This window comes from Strix aluco, chromosome 4 (assembly GCF_031877795.1).
Source record: "Strix aluco isolate bStrAlu1 chromosome 4, bStrAlu1.hap1, whole genome shotgun sequence".
In the NCBI taxonomy this organism is placed as follows: Eukaryota; Metazoa; Chordata; class Aves; order Strigiformes; family Strigidae; genus Strix; species Strix aluco.
In genome coordinates this window covers 79,100,389-79,119,081 of record NC_133934.1, presented here as the reverse complement: position 1 = coordinate 79,119,081, position 18,693 = coordinate 79,100,389, and the positions used below count along the sequence as shown (strand labels likewise).

Here is an 18,693-nt window from a genome sequence, read left to right as displayed (position 1 = left end):
GCTGGTTGTGTTGGCAGAGTTCAGTGCTCATTTTCTGTGCAAAAGGGCCTGTGGGGGAAAGAAAGCTGTAGATGGTCACTGTCCCAGAGTACATCCAGGTTACATAAAATTGTCTGCGTGTTTTGTGTTCTTATATAGCTGCCAGGTTTATACAGAGGGAGTAAAATTGTGAATGCCTTCCTGTAAGGTGCTATATTGAAAGAGTATAAGTCAATTCTTCAGTGACTGTTTTCCGTAGTGTCTCTTATCCTATGCTTTGCCTGATGTGGTGTATACCTAGTTATCGTGAGATGCCGGGAGCATACAACAGTGGTGCCAGAATAGTGCATTTGAGCAGCCAACAGCAATAAGTACTGGGAAGTCATTGAAAGCCACTGGTGATTTGATGACTTAAATCTAGAATAACTGAGAAAAGGTTCTAGTGTTATTTCTTTGCAAAACTTAAATGCCTTCTGAGCATGGCCTTTGATCATAAACTGAAATGCAAAGGCTTTAATTAAGGGCAGGCACAAAAGTTTCAGTGATGATAATGATTCAGTCTTCTGAACTTTGACGGTGTGTGTGGATGTGGCTTCGACTGCCATGAACGACTGAAAGAAATGTTCTTTTAATCATATAAAGCTGCCTTATGGTAAAGGACAGTTAATTAAAGCTGAATTTAGCATTTATGCCTAGAGAAATTTGACACTTGGATATATCTGTGATAAATGCACTAGAAAGTATAAGGATAGCTACTCACTGCATATTGTTCTATATGAGATTTGGAGAAAATTGAATGTATCATGACTATCCACCCAATGGAATGTATCATGACTATCCACTCAAGTGCACTAGTGTTCTTCCTGGTATGACAAGCTGTGGTGTACACAAGATAGCTGTATTACTTTACAAACTAAATCATGGAATCAATTCTTGTCATAAACATTTTGCATTTGACCTAGGTTACAAGCTGTCTTTCTTGCTTACTTTTTTGATCTCTTTGTACATCTCTTGTCTGGGAAGGTGAGGCTCTAATGTGCATTATTCCAGGGAAGTTCAGTCTTACCTCCATTCTGAATAAACTCACCAGTCAGAGTTTTGAATTTTGCTCAGGAAAACCTAGAGCTAATAATGAGAAAACTGAAATTCTAACAGAATATTGGGTACTTGAGATTAAAATGTGCCTTTCTGTGTTTGTATTTATATTTTGTAGTTGTTTTAGAATACTATTGGGGACACTAGGGAAAAGTTGGTTTATGACAAGGTTTTAAAAAGTACAGCAGTTTGTTTAATCAGGTAATATACTAGGACAATATTTGCTCTTTTAAATCCTTTATATTTCTCTCTTTTTCTCTTTCATTTTTTGGACTGGGACTAGAGCTGAGTTGTTTCTTATGTCTTATACTTGGTTGCAAACTGTTTGACTTCGTGTTTGTAATGATGCTTGCCTGAGCTTACGTGGATGTCTCATAATGGGACTCTGATAATTGCAGCACTCATTCTGGGAATTTAAGTATATTTGGGAACTCAATCAATAGGGAGCATGAAAGTGACCGGACTATAGCTCCCATATATGTATTTACATACACATATATGACTTCTCTTTTTAATGAATATTTTTAAACTGTTTCTAAATAAAAAAATATTTGCATACACTTGGATAAAAAAAATCCAGTTTACTTTCAAAAGAAATATATTTCAGAGAGAAGAGAAGCATAGTCTAATGCCAGTCCCACCAAACACAGTATTTATGTATATTTGGCTGTATGACTGCTGGTTATAAAGTGGCTAAAACCAAATGAAAACAAACAAACAAAAAATTATGTAGCTGAACCAAAAAGTATTTTAGAACTGAAAACTGAAGTTTTTTCTACTCCTTTCATTGTGACGCTAGTGAAATTGGGCTTGGAACTGCAAACATACAACATAATTTTTTCCCTTATTTAACTCCATTTGAAATTACAAAACGTGTTTTTGTTATGTTAGAAGGCTTATACTGTAGGTTTTTCAGGTTTTGACATCCCTTTACACTTTTGACATCCCTTTACAAGTTCTCTTGTACTGCGACTTCATCCAGCAAAAGGAATGAATAGTCTATAATTCTAAGTGTACGATTCTGTTGATTTCAATAAGCATAAAAGATACTCGGGCTCTTCTTGCTTTAAAGCACACCTTGGTGTCATGCAAAAACAATTGCATATGTTTTAAAGTACTTGCTGAACTGCTGCTGGGTTACAAATGCATCTTCCTATAAATCAATGATGAAGAAGAAAGTTCATTCTTAAGTTATTTTATATTTATATTAAGTTCATGTTTCTTGAATAAATATCCATCATAATTAGAAAATGGAAATACCTCACTTCTGCATTGGCCCAGATGTTACCTGTTTGAGGCTAGGATATAGAACAGCTTTTTAACATCTTAAAATGACATAGGGTTTTTGGCCTGGCATTGATACCCCTTCTTTCTTTTAAGAAACAGATCTGCTGTAAGTTATTTTCCCAATTTCCCCAGCCCCCAAAAGGGTAAGACAGGTATCACCAACAGTGAAATATCAGTTATCTTATTTTCATTTGGGACTTTAAATATTTACAGGTAAATTTTAGATACGAATTTTGTGTTGAAAATTTTTGTACTGATGTTCTGCAGCAAGCCAAATGCCTCAGAGTTGCTAATGTTACATTAGTGGAAAAAATCCAAATGTAAAATTACATCCAAATGAGGACTCCCACAGATTTCTAAAATATGCCGGCCCTCATTAAATTAATTATAGCATTTCTTTATTATCTTCAGGCTTTTGTGAGAAAAAAAAAATTGTTCTCACTCTAGAGAATAAAGGGATAAGAGCTGACTGAGAAAAGCCATGGTTCTACTTTGTCGTGTCTCTGTGGTAGATTTGTGGTTGGCCCTTTCTAACAACATGTTTTAGTTGGGATAACAAACAGACAAGTAAAATTGTCTTTATTTTAAAGCAGGGTTTATTTTTTGTATTGTAAGTTGCAGTAGAATAGAAGAATTGGACACATTTGAGGGAATGGGACAAAATAAGTCTTTTGCTGACAAATTTGCAAACGTAGTTTGAGTTTTACTTTGAAATCAAGCCAAAAATTTGTCCTTGGGGGGCTGTGTGTAAATGGATATCTGTTATTTAGGCTAGGTAATTGAACAGATGTGAATGCTCAGTACATACCTCCCTTTTGTGTCTCTGAAGCTGGCATCTTTTTACCAGCAAGCTAATCCAATGGGCTATTTTGGCTCAGGCAGACCATGTTAGAGACAGTGTTATGGAGGTTTTCTTATACTACTTCTATCTTATTGTTACTGTTTAATCACTTCTCTATTCTCAAGCAACATTCAAGAATAAAATTGTATAGACACTAAACCCCCACCCCCCACCCAAAAACCTGTACTGTCTTTTGGGAAACACAGAAGTAAGAGCAAGTCAGGTTGTCCCATGCTTTTCCTTGTGAAATGAAAGTAGTTGTGTACACGGCAGCTCCACCCGGCAGAAAATGCAGGGACAACAGGAGGCCCCGTTTAGGGGAGAATACAGGGACTTCCCTTCTATGAATGCCGACAAATATCTGTCACCTCAAAGATGCTCAGGAGGTGGTAGGAGGAGACAGGGCCATACATTGAGACTGGGGATCAGGATGTCTGTTGCAGATCAGCCCGCAAAGGCAAGTACTTATTTGGAGAATACTTTTTAATGTACTGTGTTCTTTCATTTGTGGTCAAAAATTTTGGTTCCAGATAACAAGTCTAGACGAGGAACTGTGGCATTCAAGTTAGAGCCAAAGCACCTGATTTTAGGAAAGGAATGATTGAGCACAGTCTCTGCCTTTAGAGAATCAGGAAAGTTCAATGGGTGGTGGGGAGAGACTTTCTCCACAGGAACCAGAAGATATTGTGATTACATTATTAATTAATTGTTACTAAATTATATATACATATATACCTCCCTTTTAAATTTATCACCAAAATGTAGAAAGTATGAGGAAAAAATGCATGAGCACTTCTCTCATTACTATTGGAAAGTAACCACAAAAATGTAATGTTTTGTTTGTCTTTGTTTTTTTTATTCCTCTCTCAGGTCCGCACCAGTGTCCTACCTGATCACAAGGAGCCAAGAGCAGATGTTGGAGTAAGCAATTTTTGTTGTTGTTGTTAATCAATTTATTTTTTTTTCACCTCGTTAGCAGACACAGACACCCAATGAAGAGAAATGGTGATTTGCCTAACTGCTAAACGGGAGCTGGCAAGCTTTTTTAATAGCAGAAGTTGGGTTAAATGAATAAAAACATCAAGGCAGGAGTAATAGTCTCAGTGATTGATGTAATCCCGTTCACGTATTTCTTGAAAATCCTTTTCAACTGAAATTATCCTGAGGCAAGCACAACTATCCAGACTCCTGTTACTGTCATACAAGGAATCTGGATAAGATTGAGAGCTTGGAATTGCATTGCCTCAATGAGCCTGGCCTGTCACCATCTGGTTTTCATGTGCAGAGTATAAAAAGTTCTGCTGTAGGAGTTGTCTTCGCATTCACTTTAAGAATAATGTCACAGGTGACATATGGAGGACTTATTTTTCCCTGTAGGTCTGTAGAACTTTTGGGAAGGGTATTGGGATGTCATTTCTGGGTCTGAGAAGGCTAGAACCTCCCAGATAATATGGACCCCTCATGGGGCTGGGAAATGTTGGTCCTGCCAGACTGAATAAAAGACCAAACACCATCTGGTGCAGGTGTCAGAACTATGTCTGCAAGCATTTAAAATACTTGGATTTTTAAATTTTTAGCCTAAGGGTTGACTTTCATGCATTACCAGGGCTTCCTTGGCATAGTTTCCAGGACTTTAGCTAGAGTTTGAAAAATCTGTAGTTCAATCTTAGTGAAATAATCAATGTGTTTTAACTTTTCATGTAGCTCTTAGAGAGACTTTTGTCTTTGGCTAGCTGAGATTATTCGTCAAACTACTCAAGGCACATATCTTAAGATTTATAATTGTAAGTACCCCACTAGCAAAATTACAGAGGAATGTTACTCTGTAATTAGCATTACAGCAGCAGTTCTGTTTAAAGCCTACTTTTCAAGCATCTCCAAGTCACATGTGCAAAGTTAGATTGGTTTGTAGACTGCCAGTTCAGGCCCCAGGGCAGACTATTTTTATCTAAATCAGTATGAAAAAAGTATTCTCCAGTATTGTTTGAAATTAGACCCCTTGAACATTAGTATAACTCTCTTACTTTGGGTCATGGGATCATTCATAGTTTTGTTTAATTTTGCAAGTAACTCTGAATTGCATTGTCAGGCAAAGAAAATTTTATTCTAAATAAACAGAAAAATATGAAACAGACAAATAAGTAGAATTGTTTTAGGCCCATGAAATTATTCACCTTTAATTTCATGACCCTGGAGAACTAGCTATGACAGAGATGGTTAGTGGGTACAATGACCAAAGTTCCTAGATTGTATAAGAGAGCAGTGTAATTGCTTCTTAGCCCTGATCATATGAGGACTCTGTCTTAGGGTTCTTATATGGATTTATAGTCCTATTGTGCTGCAGAAAGAAGCCCCAAGTGACCCAACCTGTATCAGTTTCATTCCAAATATCCCTCTCCCTCTTTTCAAATGGTAAGGTTGCAAATGCAAGCACTCAAATGCCATGAAATGCCTGAATAATGGCTGCTATATAGGTGCTGTGCTGCAGAATGTGTTCTTATTTTACCAAGACGGGTATGCTCTTGTAAGATGATAACTAATCTGAGCTAACCATGCCACCGTAGACTTTTAGTGAAGAAACACTGTCATGTTGACTGATCTAAAAGAAGACAGCACTATCTGTGTTCACTCTAGCAAGGCTGTGCATCACTGTGTGTCACACCTGGACATACTTGTAAAAGTACATGATTCATTTTGGCAGTGAAAACCAACCATGATCTCTGCTTGTATGGCTGTGGTATTTTTCTTCATATATTTTCTATAGGCTTTTTTTCTTCCTTACTTCCAGTTCAGCACTTCCCAAATCCACTGTTTTCTCAGCCTTTCCTAGACTCAGCATGTGTCTTTTTCCCTTTGCTTCTTAAGTGCCAACCAAAGCACAGGAAATCTAGGCTTCTGTCATTGATAGGAATGAGCCATAACTGATGATTTAGTTTAACAAATTGGAGAGCAGTGTTGGTGCTTACCTAAACAGAGAATTGTGATTTGAACTGTATATTTTATATGCAAGAAAACCTATCTTAGCATAGAGCTTTATTGTTAACATTTAAAGACTAGAAAGCAGGCTGCAGGGTTTTTTCACCAGAGGAAGTTACGCTTCTCAGTAGCAATAAATTCTCTACTCTTTTTCCCCGAATGGGAAATTTGCTCTCTGCATGCAGCCTGTGTTGACTCAGAGCAACTTGATTCTTCTTTAATTTGTATGTCCAAGAACATATATAATTTAGCCTGGAATTTGCCATTCCAACAGTAGAGTAAAATTACTACAACGTAATAAAAACACTTTGTCTTTCTTATCACTTTCTTGCAAAAATTCAGCATAATCTTATGATTCAGAGCAAGTGATATTGAGTTGTATATTTGGAAGATAAATGCCAGGAAGATGGTTGCAGACTGTTATTTTTTTTCTCGTTGTTCCCAGGGCAAGAATGTTACTGTTGGCCAAGTTGACCAAATGAGATTTTAGCTATGTGCAGTGGTATATGAGCAGAGGTTAACAAATAACTAAAACGCAAAAGAAGATGCATTTGTTTTCCTCTTTGCACTATTTTCTTGATGATGTGTGAAGGTGATTTTGACAGGAGGAAAAAATATAGTGCTGTAGCTTAATTTAACTTCAGACATTCTACTTTCATTAGCTCATTTCTTTGCACTTGTTCTGCAATGAATAGGTCCATCTTACAATGGAAATAAAGGAAACAAGTTCTTACAAGCACTGCCATAAACTAGAGGAATATAACATTTCTATTAATAAACTTGCAGTGAACTCAATGTAAAAACACTTTCTTATCAAATACATTCATATTTGGAATATATAGATGGTAGTGCCTAAGGCTTGAGGAAAAAGCATAGCAAGAACAACTTTGGTAAAGCACTGAAAACTTAGCATTTCTTGTAATCTAGAAATAAGAAATATAGAAAGAAGATGCAAACTGCAAATGCTTGTACTGAATGAAAATTTTCCTGTGGCTGTACATTTTACAGCCTGTTACTTTGTCAGGTTGTCAGACCATTCTCAATGAAAAAGAGAGAGGTTCCTGCCCATAAAATCAGAGTTTAACAATTTACTGATAATCATGCTACAGATGCATTAAAAAATTTCTGCGGGATAACGTGTCAAACTAGTATATTGAAATGTAATATTTTTCTAGGTACAAAAGAAAGATTTCCAAGTGTGAGACCAAAAAAAGTAACAAATAAAACTTCAAAAATTAATGGAGATGTTATCTTTTCTTTTTGCTTTGTTTTGTAGCGAAGCTTCCTGGGCTGTACAACTTTTAGAGTAGGAGACTTGGTGAAGTCAAAGGAGCAACAGTTGACCCTTACCCTCAGGTAAGTGTTTTCCTCTGTTGTAAACCATGTTGAATTAATAACCCCGGCATTTCACATCCGAAGAAGAGCAACGAAGCTGGTGAAGGGTCTAGAGAACAAGTCCTGTGAGGAGCAGCTGAGGGAGCTGGGGGTGTTTGGTCTGGAGAAAAGGAGGCTGAGGAGAGACTCTCTACAACTACCTGAAAGGAGGTTGTAGCGAGGTGGGTGTTGGTTTCTCCCAAGTAACAAGTTATAGGGTGAGAGGAAACGGCCTCAAGTTGTGCCAGAGGAGACTTAGATTGGGTATTAGAAAAAAATTTCTTCACCAAAAGGATTATTAAATGTTGGGACAAGCTGCCCAGGAAAGTTGCTGAGTCACCATCCCTGAAGGTATTTAAAAGATGTGTAGATGAGGTGCCTAGGGACATGATTTAGTGGTGGACTTGGCAGTGTTAGGTTTATGGTTGGACTTGATGATCTTAAAGGTCTTTTCCAATCTAAATGATTCTATGATTGCTGCTTAACTGTGTTTGAAAGTCTGTATTATTTCAGGTATATTAGATGTCAACTTGAAATGCTTCTATTTTCTATCATGCATAACATCAAAATGAAATACCAATTCTTTAAGTTGGAGCTTTCCATGTGTCAGATTAGAAAAGGATAGTAGTTTTTTGGTGTGATAATTTATAGAAGAATTGCAGGGAACTTGAAGTAGGGGATGTGCTTTCAAAGTTTTCTTTAGAAAGGAGCATAAGGTTCTTGGTTTCATTTGATATGTGTGGTTTAAACTGTACAGTTTGCTGGTTTGGTTACTAGGCATATTTAAAGATGGTGGACCTAATGACTTAAGGCTTCTGTCATGTGGAATTATTTGCAGTCTCCTAAACTCATTGTTATGTTATAATAAAAGCCAGCAGAGGAACTCTCTAAGACTCCTTTTGGAGTTTTAGAGTTATATGCAGGCAAAGTCAAATGGCGGTGGTGGGGGGTGATGTACGACTACAGTGACACAGGGTACAGAGCTGCAGGAGAGTCAGAGCCAGTGTTCAAAAACTAGGGCTGGGCTGAACAGATATTTCTTAAAGCTGTGCAATGAAGAAAAGAGTTCAGTTTTCACGCCTGATACTCCCTTGCATGGCTTAAGACGAATCAATATACAAATCAAAACTTTTTGAAGGTTAGGGGAAACCTTTTAGGTGGTGATTTTCAGAGTGAATTCATTGGACTTTATATAGTGCAGGGATTTTGTTGAGCTGATTTTTGCGAGCACAATGGAGGCTTATTTGAGATTACTGGGTAAACACAGTAAGCTTCACGTAGCAACTGCTGAAACTCACCATGTTTCCATATCGGCAAAATTTTGGGAGGAAAGAGGCTGTGACTAGGAAAATTGTGACACTGGTATATGTTCTGCCTGGGATATTGTATGTAGGTGCTGTAGAAAAGTTGTGTCACATTCTTTATCCTGTGCACATGAAGCCAGCCTGGATTTGGCTGAAGGCCCAAATTACGACCTATTCAGCGATGTTGTGGTACTGTCACTATGTCAAGGACACTGCATTCTTTTTGAAATGGAAACTTCTTGAAGTATTTTGGTTTTATTACTGCACCTGCTTTCCTATTCTAACACTAGTAGTTGCATGTGTGTGTGTAGTTCACAGGGCAAAGTTAACAAAATGCCTTGATTTTAATTTCTTCCAAACACAGAAAATTCCATGCCTAACAAGCAGATAATTTTGTCTTCTAACAAACAAAACTGATCAGACAAAATGTGAACTGACTACTCTCTGTGGAAATGTACAGCTAGATAAACAAATACCACCTTAGCATTTGGAAGAGTCTGTTCTTACACAATTTCAAATTGTCTCAGGTTCTTTTGACAAACTTTGCCTCTCTGACATATTGAAAACTTGATCTGAAAGAATGCCTCTGACAGGTACCATAATAATTGACAGGATGTAAAGTTTCAGGGAATTTTGAAAAGAATAAGTATTTTGTATCTAATCCATCTAATTTGTAAACAGAAAGTTCAGATAGATAACTAATAAGCAATAGATGAGTTTGCCAGGTTAGTTTCAGCTGAACCTCTAAGCCTTATCAGATTTGCATTTAATCAATATTTTTAGTCTTGTATGTCCTCTGTGCAGCTAACACTAGAAGACAAATATTATACCAATTCAAATTAATTTGCAGATACATTAAATGATAGGATTTGGTTGGATTTTTTTTGAAAACAAAAAAATCCTAACCTTTTACATGTGGGATTCCTGATTATGGCTCTTCAGCAACACAAAATCAGTAGAAATGATCCACGTTTCTTCGGTGGCAGTTTAACCAGAGGGGTCTAGTAATCTAAACTTGCTTTCCTCTAATTGCCCCATTATATTAGTAACCCTCAGGAGAATAGGGGATATACCAAGGGACTTGTCAGAGCATGCAATTCTATTTAATTCTTGTTGATATACTTTGGATGGGAGTTTACCAGGGAGTGCCTGTGATTGAGATACTCCTTTGTTAGATCTGAAATAGAGATTTAAGGATCCGGAAATAGCTCTGTGGTGTGCCCTGTAAATATTGGTGTAATTATAGAATCTGGTTACTTTTTCGCTTTTTTTTTTCCAGTTATTATGTCTTGCCATTGTCTTTCTAAGGTACAATGTAGAAATATAAAACTGTTTTTAAAGGAATATTCTTGTATTTTTCTCAGTTATTTTGTGGAGGGCTGGCATACATCTACAATTCCTTACTGTTGACAAACTGTGGTCTGCTTTTTCCCTTTCCCCACTGTTGTACCTTAATAGTGGTTAGGGACACAAGTTACAAAACCTCTGCAAAAGAGGTTTTTATTTTGATTGTCCTTTCTTCTCTATAAAGGTGCCCTAAACTGATAGCTGAGTGTTTCTTGGAGACGTATACACCTATATCTAGTCATCCAAACCTGAACAGGTCAATTTGTAGAATTGTTTCAATGCTGACAATGTACACAACTGATGTTGGCAGAGGAATATAGTTACTAGAGACTTGGGATTGTACTTTTCAATATGAAGTTTATAAAACCAGAAATGCTTTCTATAGACTTGAATGTTTCATTCTGCAATGGTAATGCAATGTCACTTGCTTCCAGCTTTCCTATAGGGCTGTGATGATGAACAGGAGAAAATGGGCTATTGAATAATACAAAAGCCATATTCAATAGCAGAATATTTCTTAATATTGACTATCTGTTGCAGTGTATCCAATTTGAAAAAAAAAATAGCAAGCATACATCCTTTTTCTTTGTAAATCAGTTAGGTATACTAATTGCTATTTTAGTAAATAATACTGATTTTTTTTTTTTAGTTGATTTACATTTTAAGTTCAGTTTAGAGGGTCACTTTGCCATGCCTTTCTTTTAAGAACAGTGTAAAGTGGTTTTTTGCTTGGTTGAGGTCCACGGCCTTTTGTAAAGAGCTAGCAATTAGTAATTCCATTAGCTGCTTCCCCTGTGTTTGCCCTGTTTCCAGGAAGGTCCTCTTTAGCTTGGGTGATTTTGGTATGATTTCCAGTAAGTTATATGTAAGAAGCAGCAAAGGAAAAAGATAATAGTGCTCTTTTGTGCTCTCTGTAAAAATAAGGCCCATCTGTCTGAGACACTCCTCTTAGTAGACAGAACGAAAGTGTAAGTAGGCTACTTCAATATAAAACTAGGGTAGTATCAATACCACTCGGATCCTTTGGCCTCTGTAAGCAGGAACTTTATAGTGATGGAGCTAACCATACAAAAACAAGAACTAGGATGGAGTGCATGAATTATACAGACTATCAGAGAGAATGTGCCTGTGGATGTCTGTCAATCATGTACCATACAGACTTTCTTTAAACATGTAGCTGTACTTGACCTCTTGGACAACATCTGTTTGTCTATCAACCTTCTTTCTTTTTTAGTTGTCTTATTTTCATTAATCTTGGGCAGGACCAAACCTATTTCCTTTAAATAAGGGAGATAAACTATAGTTATTTTTGGAAAGTTCAAAAAAATAACTCCAAGACTCCGTTAAAGAAAGTCCTGTCCACATCCCCCACACCCCAACTTCCCTCCCTCCTAACACTGTACTCCAAGCACCTTGTAGTTATGTGGTCCAGAAGACACGTAACTGCACCTCAGTAGCAGTTACATTCACAATGTTTAACTAACTAGAGAGAATTTGAAAGCAGCACATTAATTTTTGCATACGTTTATGTACATATAACTTTGGTAGCAAATGATGACTATAAAATACTATATATTTTGCTGCTTTTCCCTATTAAAATTCAGTACAAGTCTGCCTACAACTAGATTTACTTGGTCTCCATCCTGAAATTTTCTTGGCTGCTTCATGTCATGTCATCCACCCCAGGAAGCAGGTGAACAACAGCTTGACTTTATAAGCCGGGCAAATCTCCCATACAGTTGAGGTGAGACTTGTTTTGACATGACGCTTAAAGTACATGAAGCTTAGTACATTACAATGGTGAAAACTGAGAAAGAATTGAACAGTGCAAAACTTTGTTTATTTACCTTAGAATGTAACAGAACATTATTTACCAGTGGACTTGTTTAAAAATGGTATTGATTGCAATAGACTCCACTGTGAATTCATGGAATAAACATTTCTATACCATAGTTTTGTGCTTGCATATTTCAAAATATATTGCGTCAGTGGAGAAAATAATTCTATGATGATCTGTATGTTAATCTGTACTAATCACATTTATTGTGTATTATGCATTGGAGAAAGGGGCTACCTGGTAGACTGGAAGTCATACAGTTTGCTTTTCAGGCAGTCACCCACTTAGTCATCTATAATTAACACAGCTATGCAAATACAGAGTCTGTTTCTCTTTTTCTTTGCGTTCTTGAGCCTTTTTTTTTTTTTTTTGAAAGAAAGGTATGGCCATGGGAACCAATTAGCAGGCCTAAATTTGCATATTCAACTCACAGCAGTGAGACTTGATGAAAACAGCATTGGAGGCAAATGGCTGCTATACTTAGTCCATCTAGCTCACTTGCTTTTCCATTGCCAACTTGTTACCCTCTTTTTCTCTGGATGCCCGGGTCACCCTTTTATTGCCAGAAGTATTAAGGTGGGCACATACTGCTGCTGCTCATGATGGTGCTGGCTAGCTCCTTCTCTCACATTTGAAGAAACTGATACTGACCTGGTGATCCTTAAGGATTTGGGATGGTAAGGAAATCCATGTGTATAATAAATTTTAAATTAATATTAGAAGCATTAGTAAGTAACTGTTGTTTTAAACCTGAGCAGATCTCATGATGGCTTCAAAGATCTCTGGGTTTGGCTCAGTGAGTAGAACAATATTGCCTTTAACGCTGATAAAGTAGGTTTTTTTAAAGTTCACAACACACTGTTTCACTCAGAACAACCTCTGCAAGCCTCATCAGAAGATGGTGTCCTTGGTGACTCCAGTTTAGGTGAGTGCGGGCTGGCTCAGGATTACGGCTGTGGTAGGTGGAGTGAGCGCTGCAATATGCAGTCATGTTGCACTGGATGGTTAGGGATGGGCTGAAATATTGCCAGCTTTGCTGCCGAAGCCTGCATCCTATGACACTAGATTCTAAATCTGGTTTAGAAATTACTCTTCTAACACTTATTCTCCTTTTCATTGGTCGTATTCCAGATTGCAGATGCTCCGTGAACAGATATCAGGTGATTAGTGCTCCTTATCCCAGACTGCTAAAAAAAAAAAAAAAAATCAGGAATTTTCCAACTCCACAAGCCAGCTAGAGTTTAGGCTGTATAAGGGTTTCTTCACATTGACACTTTTTTTTTATTCTTATCACTGTGTTCCCCATCCCTGCTGTCCCTATGCAGGTTTGTCAAGGTGCAGTCCTTTGTCCTGTGGGTCTGTAGTATCTCTTGGCTCATGACTGTAAGCAGTTTGATGCAGGGAGAGTCTTCATTGCACCATGTGAGTGCAGAGTGCGCTTTTCATCTTTATTAAACTACAGCAAATAAGCTGATTCTATCCTAATGCATTATGAAGTATCCTAAAACCAATTAATTAGTCTCCTGATGCTCTGTTGAACAGTGTGTCTGTGTGATGGTCTCTTCCTGTCTGTCCAGGCAAATGCCATGAAGTGTATACATATATATGTGTGTGCGTGCACAATACTGTTTCTGCAAGGTAAAATAATATAGATTTTTATTTTATTTAAGTGTGGTCACTACGCTTTTTTTATTTTTCCTGCTGCATCACTTCTGTTTCTCACTTTTTATTTCCTTTCAAGCAAAATTTTAATCTCATGAAGTTGCTTGAAAGTTTTAAATGCATGACATGCCTGTTGTTTGAAGACTCATGCACCAGTGGTATATTAAATTCACAGTGTCTGACACAGTTAATCCCTGGATGTTTATAGAGCTCTTTGTTGATTTCTGTGCCTGTAGCATTCAAAAAGAAACTTCAGATTTTTTTGTTTTTTAAATTGTGTTTTCATGTTTCCATCTGGAAAGATAAGAGAAATGGAGGAAGGAGTACAACTATAAAATGCAACAGTCCCACTGTTTTAGTTTTTTTCTGTTGCATTACCTTCTCTTGCAGGTACTGCATGTTTCAGATTATAATATTACATATGTATTAGACCAGAACAAGAGTGATTTTGAGAAGAAAATCACTGAAAAAAATTGATATAAAGTGAAATTAGATCAATCATATTTTTTTAAACCTGTATGGAGAAAGCTTCTAAATATGTATTGCTACTCGTGCAGGCAAGCAGTGCAGTGCTCACTGCCGTACTGAGGCCAAGCCTCTAATAACAGCAACAAGGGGGAATATTTAGTGTTCTAAAGAAAGGGAGATGAGGACTGAGAAAGTGTAACTGGCATTTCCATTTTTATTTTGTTTTAACTTAGCAACATGCCTTGTTGGTTTGTATCAGTTCATTTGCAAATTGAGCTCCGTTTTGCTCAACGTTTGTTTATACTCTTAGTTTACCCTGATGTAATTTTAAATCATATCTGGTTTATGTAGGTCAGTCTCAGACTTGCAAGTCTCTTTGGCCTTAGAAACCTGTGTTCTCTAAAGAAAGGATGGGTAGGATTTTACTTCTGGAAGTCAAATGAATCCAACGTTTTCCTTTCAGACCAGGATAACAGCAAAGTGCTGTTGCATATTTAAGTCAGCCTGATAATGAGGTTGTCCACTTGACACTTTGATCAGGACACATTAAGCTGTTGAAAAATTTTCAGTCTTACAGCCTCACATTTACTCTGATTTTTAAAAGTATATGTGGTTTGCTAACGTATGTTGCATTCCCTTTCTCCTTGGAAATGCTATAGTGCATTTGTTGAGGTCACCTAGTTTGCATGCTGGTTTGACACAGGAAGGAGAAAACAAGTGCTGTCAGACCACTGAGCAGTAGCAACTCAGCGGAACATCCTTCATTCAAGACGCTTACGTTGTTCTCATGCATTTCAAAATCATTATATATTTTTGCTCATAAACACCCCTTGGACATTGAACTCTTCTTCCTCATTACTGTTCGTTTGTATACTTTGTTAATTAACATACACTTTTTTGGTTGCAAGGCTATCTGGAATTGGTTCATTTTTAATTGTTCTTTATTGTCAGTAATGAATTTGGCTTAGAGCAAATGAAGTAGTGACAATATGAAGAATTATGTGTATTTTACAAGATTTTATACAGCAGCATATTTAATTTGTATAGTTGCAAGATGAGTGTATTCTACTGTCACATATTAAAGCATAATGGTTTGCAACCAAAATAATTATTTCAGTTTGAAGCTTGGGGTTAGCTATGTTTTGAGACTTTACTGTAAAAAATGAAAGTTTTGATTTAGCATGATAAATAAGTGTCCGTGCCTGAAAAGGCTAACGTATGTGCTTAACTATAGTCAGTGTAAAGAGCTGGCATACTCTGACTTAATTAAGGCCTTATACTGCATGCAGAAATACAGCTTATGTAAAATCATGGGAGCTCAACGCAGAGGCAGAGTCCTCCCGCCTGGGACATGAGCAAGTGCTCTGGGGAAGCCTGGGCACGGCAGAAGGGCAGCACGGCAAGGCTGTGCTGGGAGAGCAGGAGGCAACACGGGTCGGGTCAGGGCAGTGCTGCTTGGCAGAGTTGGCACTGGGACCCTACCTCCGTGAGGAACCGCTCCCTGCGCAGGATGGGCTGCGCTCGGGCCCCAGTCTGTCTTTCTCCTGGTTAGTGACATGAGGAGAAGGGTGTTTGGGGGATTTTTCCTTCCTTTACTAATGTAACACGAGGACTAATTTTTGAAGTTCTGGAAGGGTGTCTGTACCGACAGGGGTTTTGGTGTTTTCCTGCAGCGAGGATTGCCCTAGGAACGTGGCAGTTTTTAATGGAAACACTTTTTTCTAATGTTGCTGTTTCTGACAGTCTTTTTTTCTTTTTTATTGCCAGCCCTCTAGTCCCTATTCCTTTGTCCTGCTTCATCACTTTTCATATTCAATTTTGAGATCATACACAGTATTGCCCCAAACACATTTGTTTTCATTCTTCATCCTTTCTGTGCTTTTGTAATTCTGCTGAACTTATTCTCGGCATTTCCTTTTGCCAATTTTTGCTTGGTGGCTGTTGTTACACTTTCCTCATTATTATTAAAAGATCTGTCACCTTTCCTTCCTTTCAAAAAATTTAACTGTTCAGAATAAGCCAGGGGAGATAGACTGTGCCATTGACCTTGGTGTTTTGCTACCAGTGAGGGCTGAAAGACCAGTCAGTATATTTTTTGAGTTTAAACCCTTGTTTCTTCCAAAAAATAGTGAGCAGTACTCTTTTTTTGGAGATGTAAATCTGAATTGCTATTTATTTTTGCTTAGTTGGAAGTAAACTATTTGCACGGATGATAATAAAGGAATTCACCTGGAACTGTATTATCTTCTCCCATACAGTTAAATAAGACTGATTTTGAATAATTACTCTGCAGAGGGACTACAAAGGGAAAAGTGATATTCAGATTATTTTCATTATTTTGGTTTAGCAGGAGGTTTATTAATATACTGAGCATGTCCTTTCTTCGCAGATTATGTTAGGAGACAAAGCAGTATACTGTGTAGTGAGATTGCAGGTCATAAGTGGGATATTGGTGCAATATGTTACAGCCCTTTCTCTGACAGTCCACAGACAGAATAATATCTAGAATGAAAACTTTGCAATGTTCATGAATTCTTCCACCACTTGTAGCACTTACCCATCCTCAGTTTCATGATGAAAACTTTCACTGCTAGAAAGAATTTGGAGAAAATACAATATGCCTTATTGTTAACATTTGCTTTATGATTGCAAATAATGAGTTCAATACAGGTGACTGCAGCTATACAGAATGGAGAAGGGACTAAACGTTTACTGACAGTATTCTTACTGAACAAATGTGATGCTGCAGATAACCTAATGTCATGGGTTTTTTTTCCAGGACTTCTGATGGTGGAAAGACGGTTGGTACCATTGAAGTCAATCTTGTGAAGATGGGAGAGCTAGAGGATGGGGAAACGGACCACATCACAACAGACACCCAGGATCAAAAGGTAGAAACTAAGTTCATTGCAGAAACAATGGTCAGCTGAACCAAATGCCTAAATCACTAATTCCAAATTGGGTTAAGGATTTACTAAAAAATTTCTGGAATAAAGTACCACGTACACTTAATTTCCCTAAACTAAAAATAGTTTTTCATGAAAATGTACAGAGTAATACTCTATTCTCAGTTTCCTAGTCCCTCCTCTTCTTTAGGAAAAAAAAAAAAGAGCTGATTTTGACCTCAACTGACCATATTTAATCAGTCCCAATCAAAAAACTGTCCATAGAGTTGCCATAAATATGACTTCTTTTTCCCTTGGACAGTTCCTCTGTTTTCTGCCCTTGAAGTCCTGTTCTCGTGGATTTCTATGTGCAACCTGTGCCCACAATACTGAAAACCTGGAAAGAATGGCAGACAGGCAAGCCAAAGAAGAGGTGAATCCTCTTGCAAAGGGGCAGGTTCAGCTGCACTTCATGGGAGCACATGGTGGGGAAAAATCAACGGGAGGGATGCTTCAACAATCTCAGAGTGCTAGTACAGGAGAGTGTTGTCCAGAGGGTGTATGTAGGGATTCTAAGCTGGGGTGCTCATGGTGTGGGATAAGAGGAAGGATAGAAGGGCTCGGAAAGAGCAAAAATGGTCTTAAGTAGACAGGTTGTTGCAGGCAAAAGTGGTGGAGACTGGAGCTGGAACTTACATGGGAGGAGTGGATTTGAGAGGAACGGAGAACCAAAGGAGGGAGGGTGGAATGGATGGGCTCTCCATACAATGACAAGAGGTGTGGTCTTGGGAGAGATTCGGAAATGACTGCTCAGAACAAGGAAATCAGCGTTTGAATGATTTGCAGTTAACAAAAAAGGTCTTTTTAACTGGCTCCCTGACTGATGACAACTGACATAACTGTATAGAGTTGCCTCCTCCTGGTATGTCTGCCTCTGCAGCCCCATTCTCAGTGGCAGAATTTTTACAGCCCTAATACTATGGTGTATTGCTATACACGATGGTGTATTCTGTTCTTCATGAAAGAAAACAATTTTAGATAACGCTACAGGCAATGTAAAATTAAGGACTGCATTTTTCTGTTTGGAAGTAACATATAAGAATATATTTTTGGAGAAAAGGGCATTGTTCTGAATATCTTTTCTGCCCAGCCAACATAGTCTGCTTTTGGGCCAAGCTCTCAGGAGAGACTTTACGCTTCTTTATTCACCATTCTTCTCAAAGGACTTCAATGCCCTTTTAAAACAGTGGACCAGTGGTATCAGTTCCAAAGAAGCCAACAAATGCTGTGAAATCTTTCTGGTTTTGTATTAGAAAAATTCCACAAGATATGCGACATGAACCCTTTTTTCAGCCTTTCATTTTGCTTTTCTTCCATTTCAAAATGTGGGATGAGACTTCTTATAATTATTTGAGATGTAGTTAATGACCTGTGTCTAGCCTGGTGGAGCCAGAAGACTTTAACAGCATCTTTCTAGGGGGTTCTAATACTTGTCAAGAAGGACCAGCCTTGTGACACCTATATTTTCTGTGGTCTTTAAAGGAGTCCTTACTTTTTATGGATTAGTTTCATCATGGAGTCTTGGTTTCTATGTTCATAGTGAGGATGCAATTGTGAGAATGTAGAGTTATTGAATTA

General features: G+C 37.7%; 1 protein-coding gene across 8 annotated transcripts in view; it reads left to right on the top strand.

Annotated features, from left to right (window-relative positions):
* Positions 1 to 18,693, top strand: part of INPP4B (inositol polyphosphate-4-phosphatase type II B) — a 333,154-nt gene that overhangs the window by 194,245 nt on the left and 120,216 nt on the right. For all 8 annotated transcript variants that reach the window (XM_074823724.1, XM_074823728.1, XM_074823726.1 and 5 more), the window contains 3 exons: positions 4,073 to 4,123; positions 7,455 to 7,534; positions 16,950 to 17,061. In XM_074823724.1, coding sequence (XP_074679825.1) covers positions 4,073 to 4,123; positions 7,455 to 7,534; positions 16,950 to 17,061 — 243 coding nt within the window. The remainder of the gene's footprint in view (positions 1 to 4,072; positions 4,124 to 7,454; positions 7,535 to 16,949; positions 17,062 to 18,693) is intronic.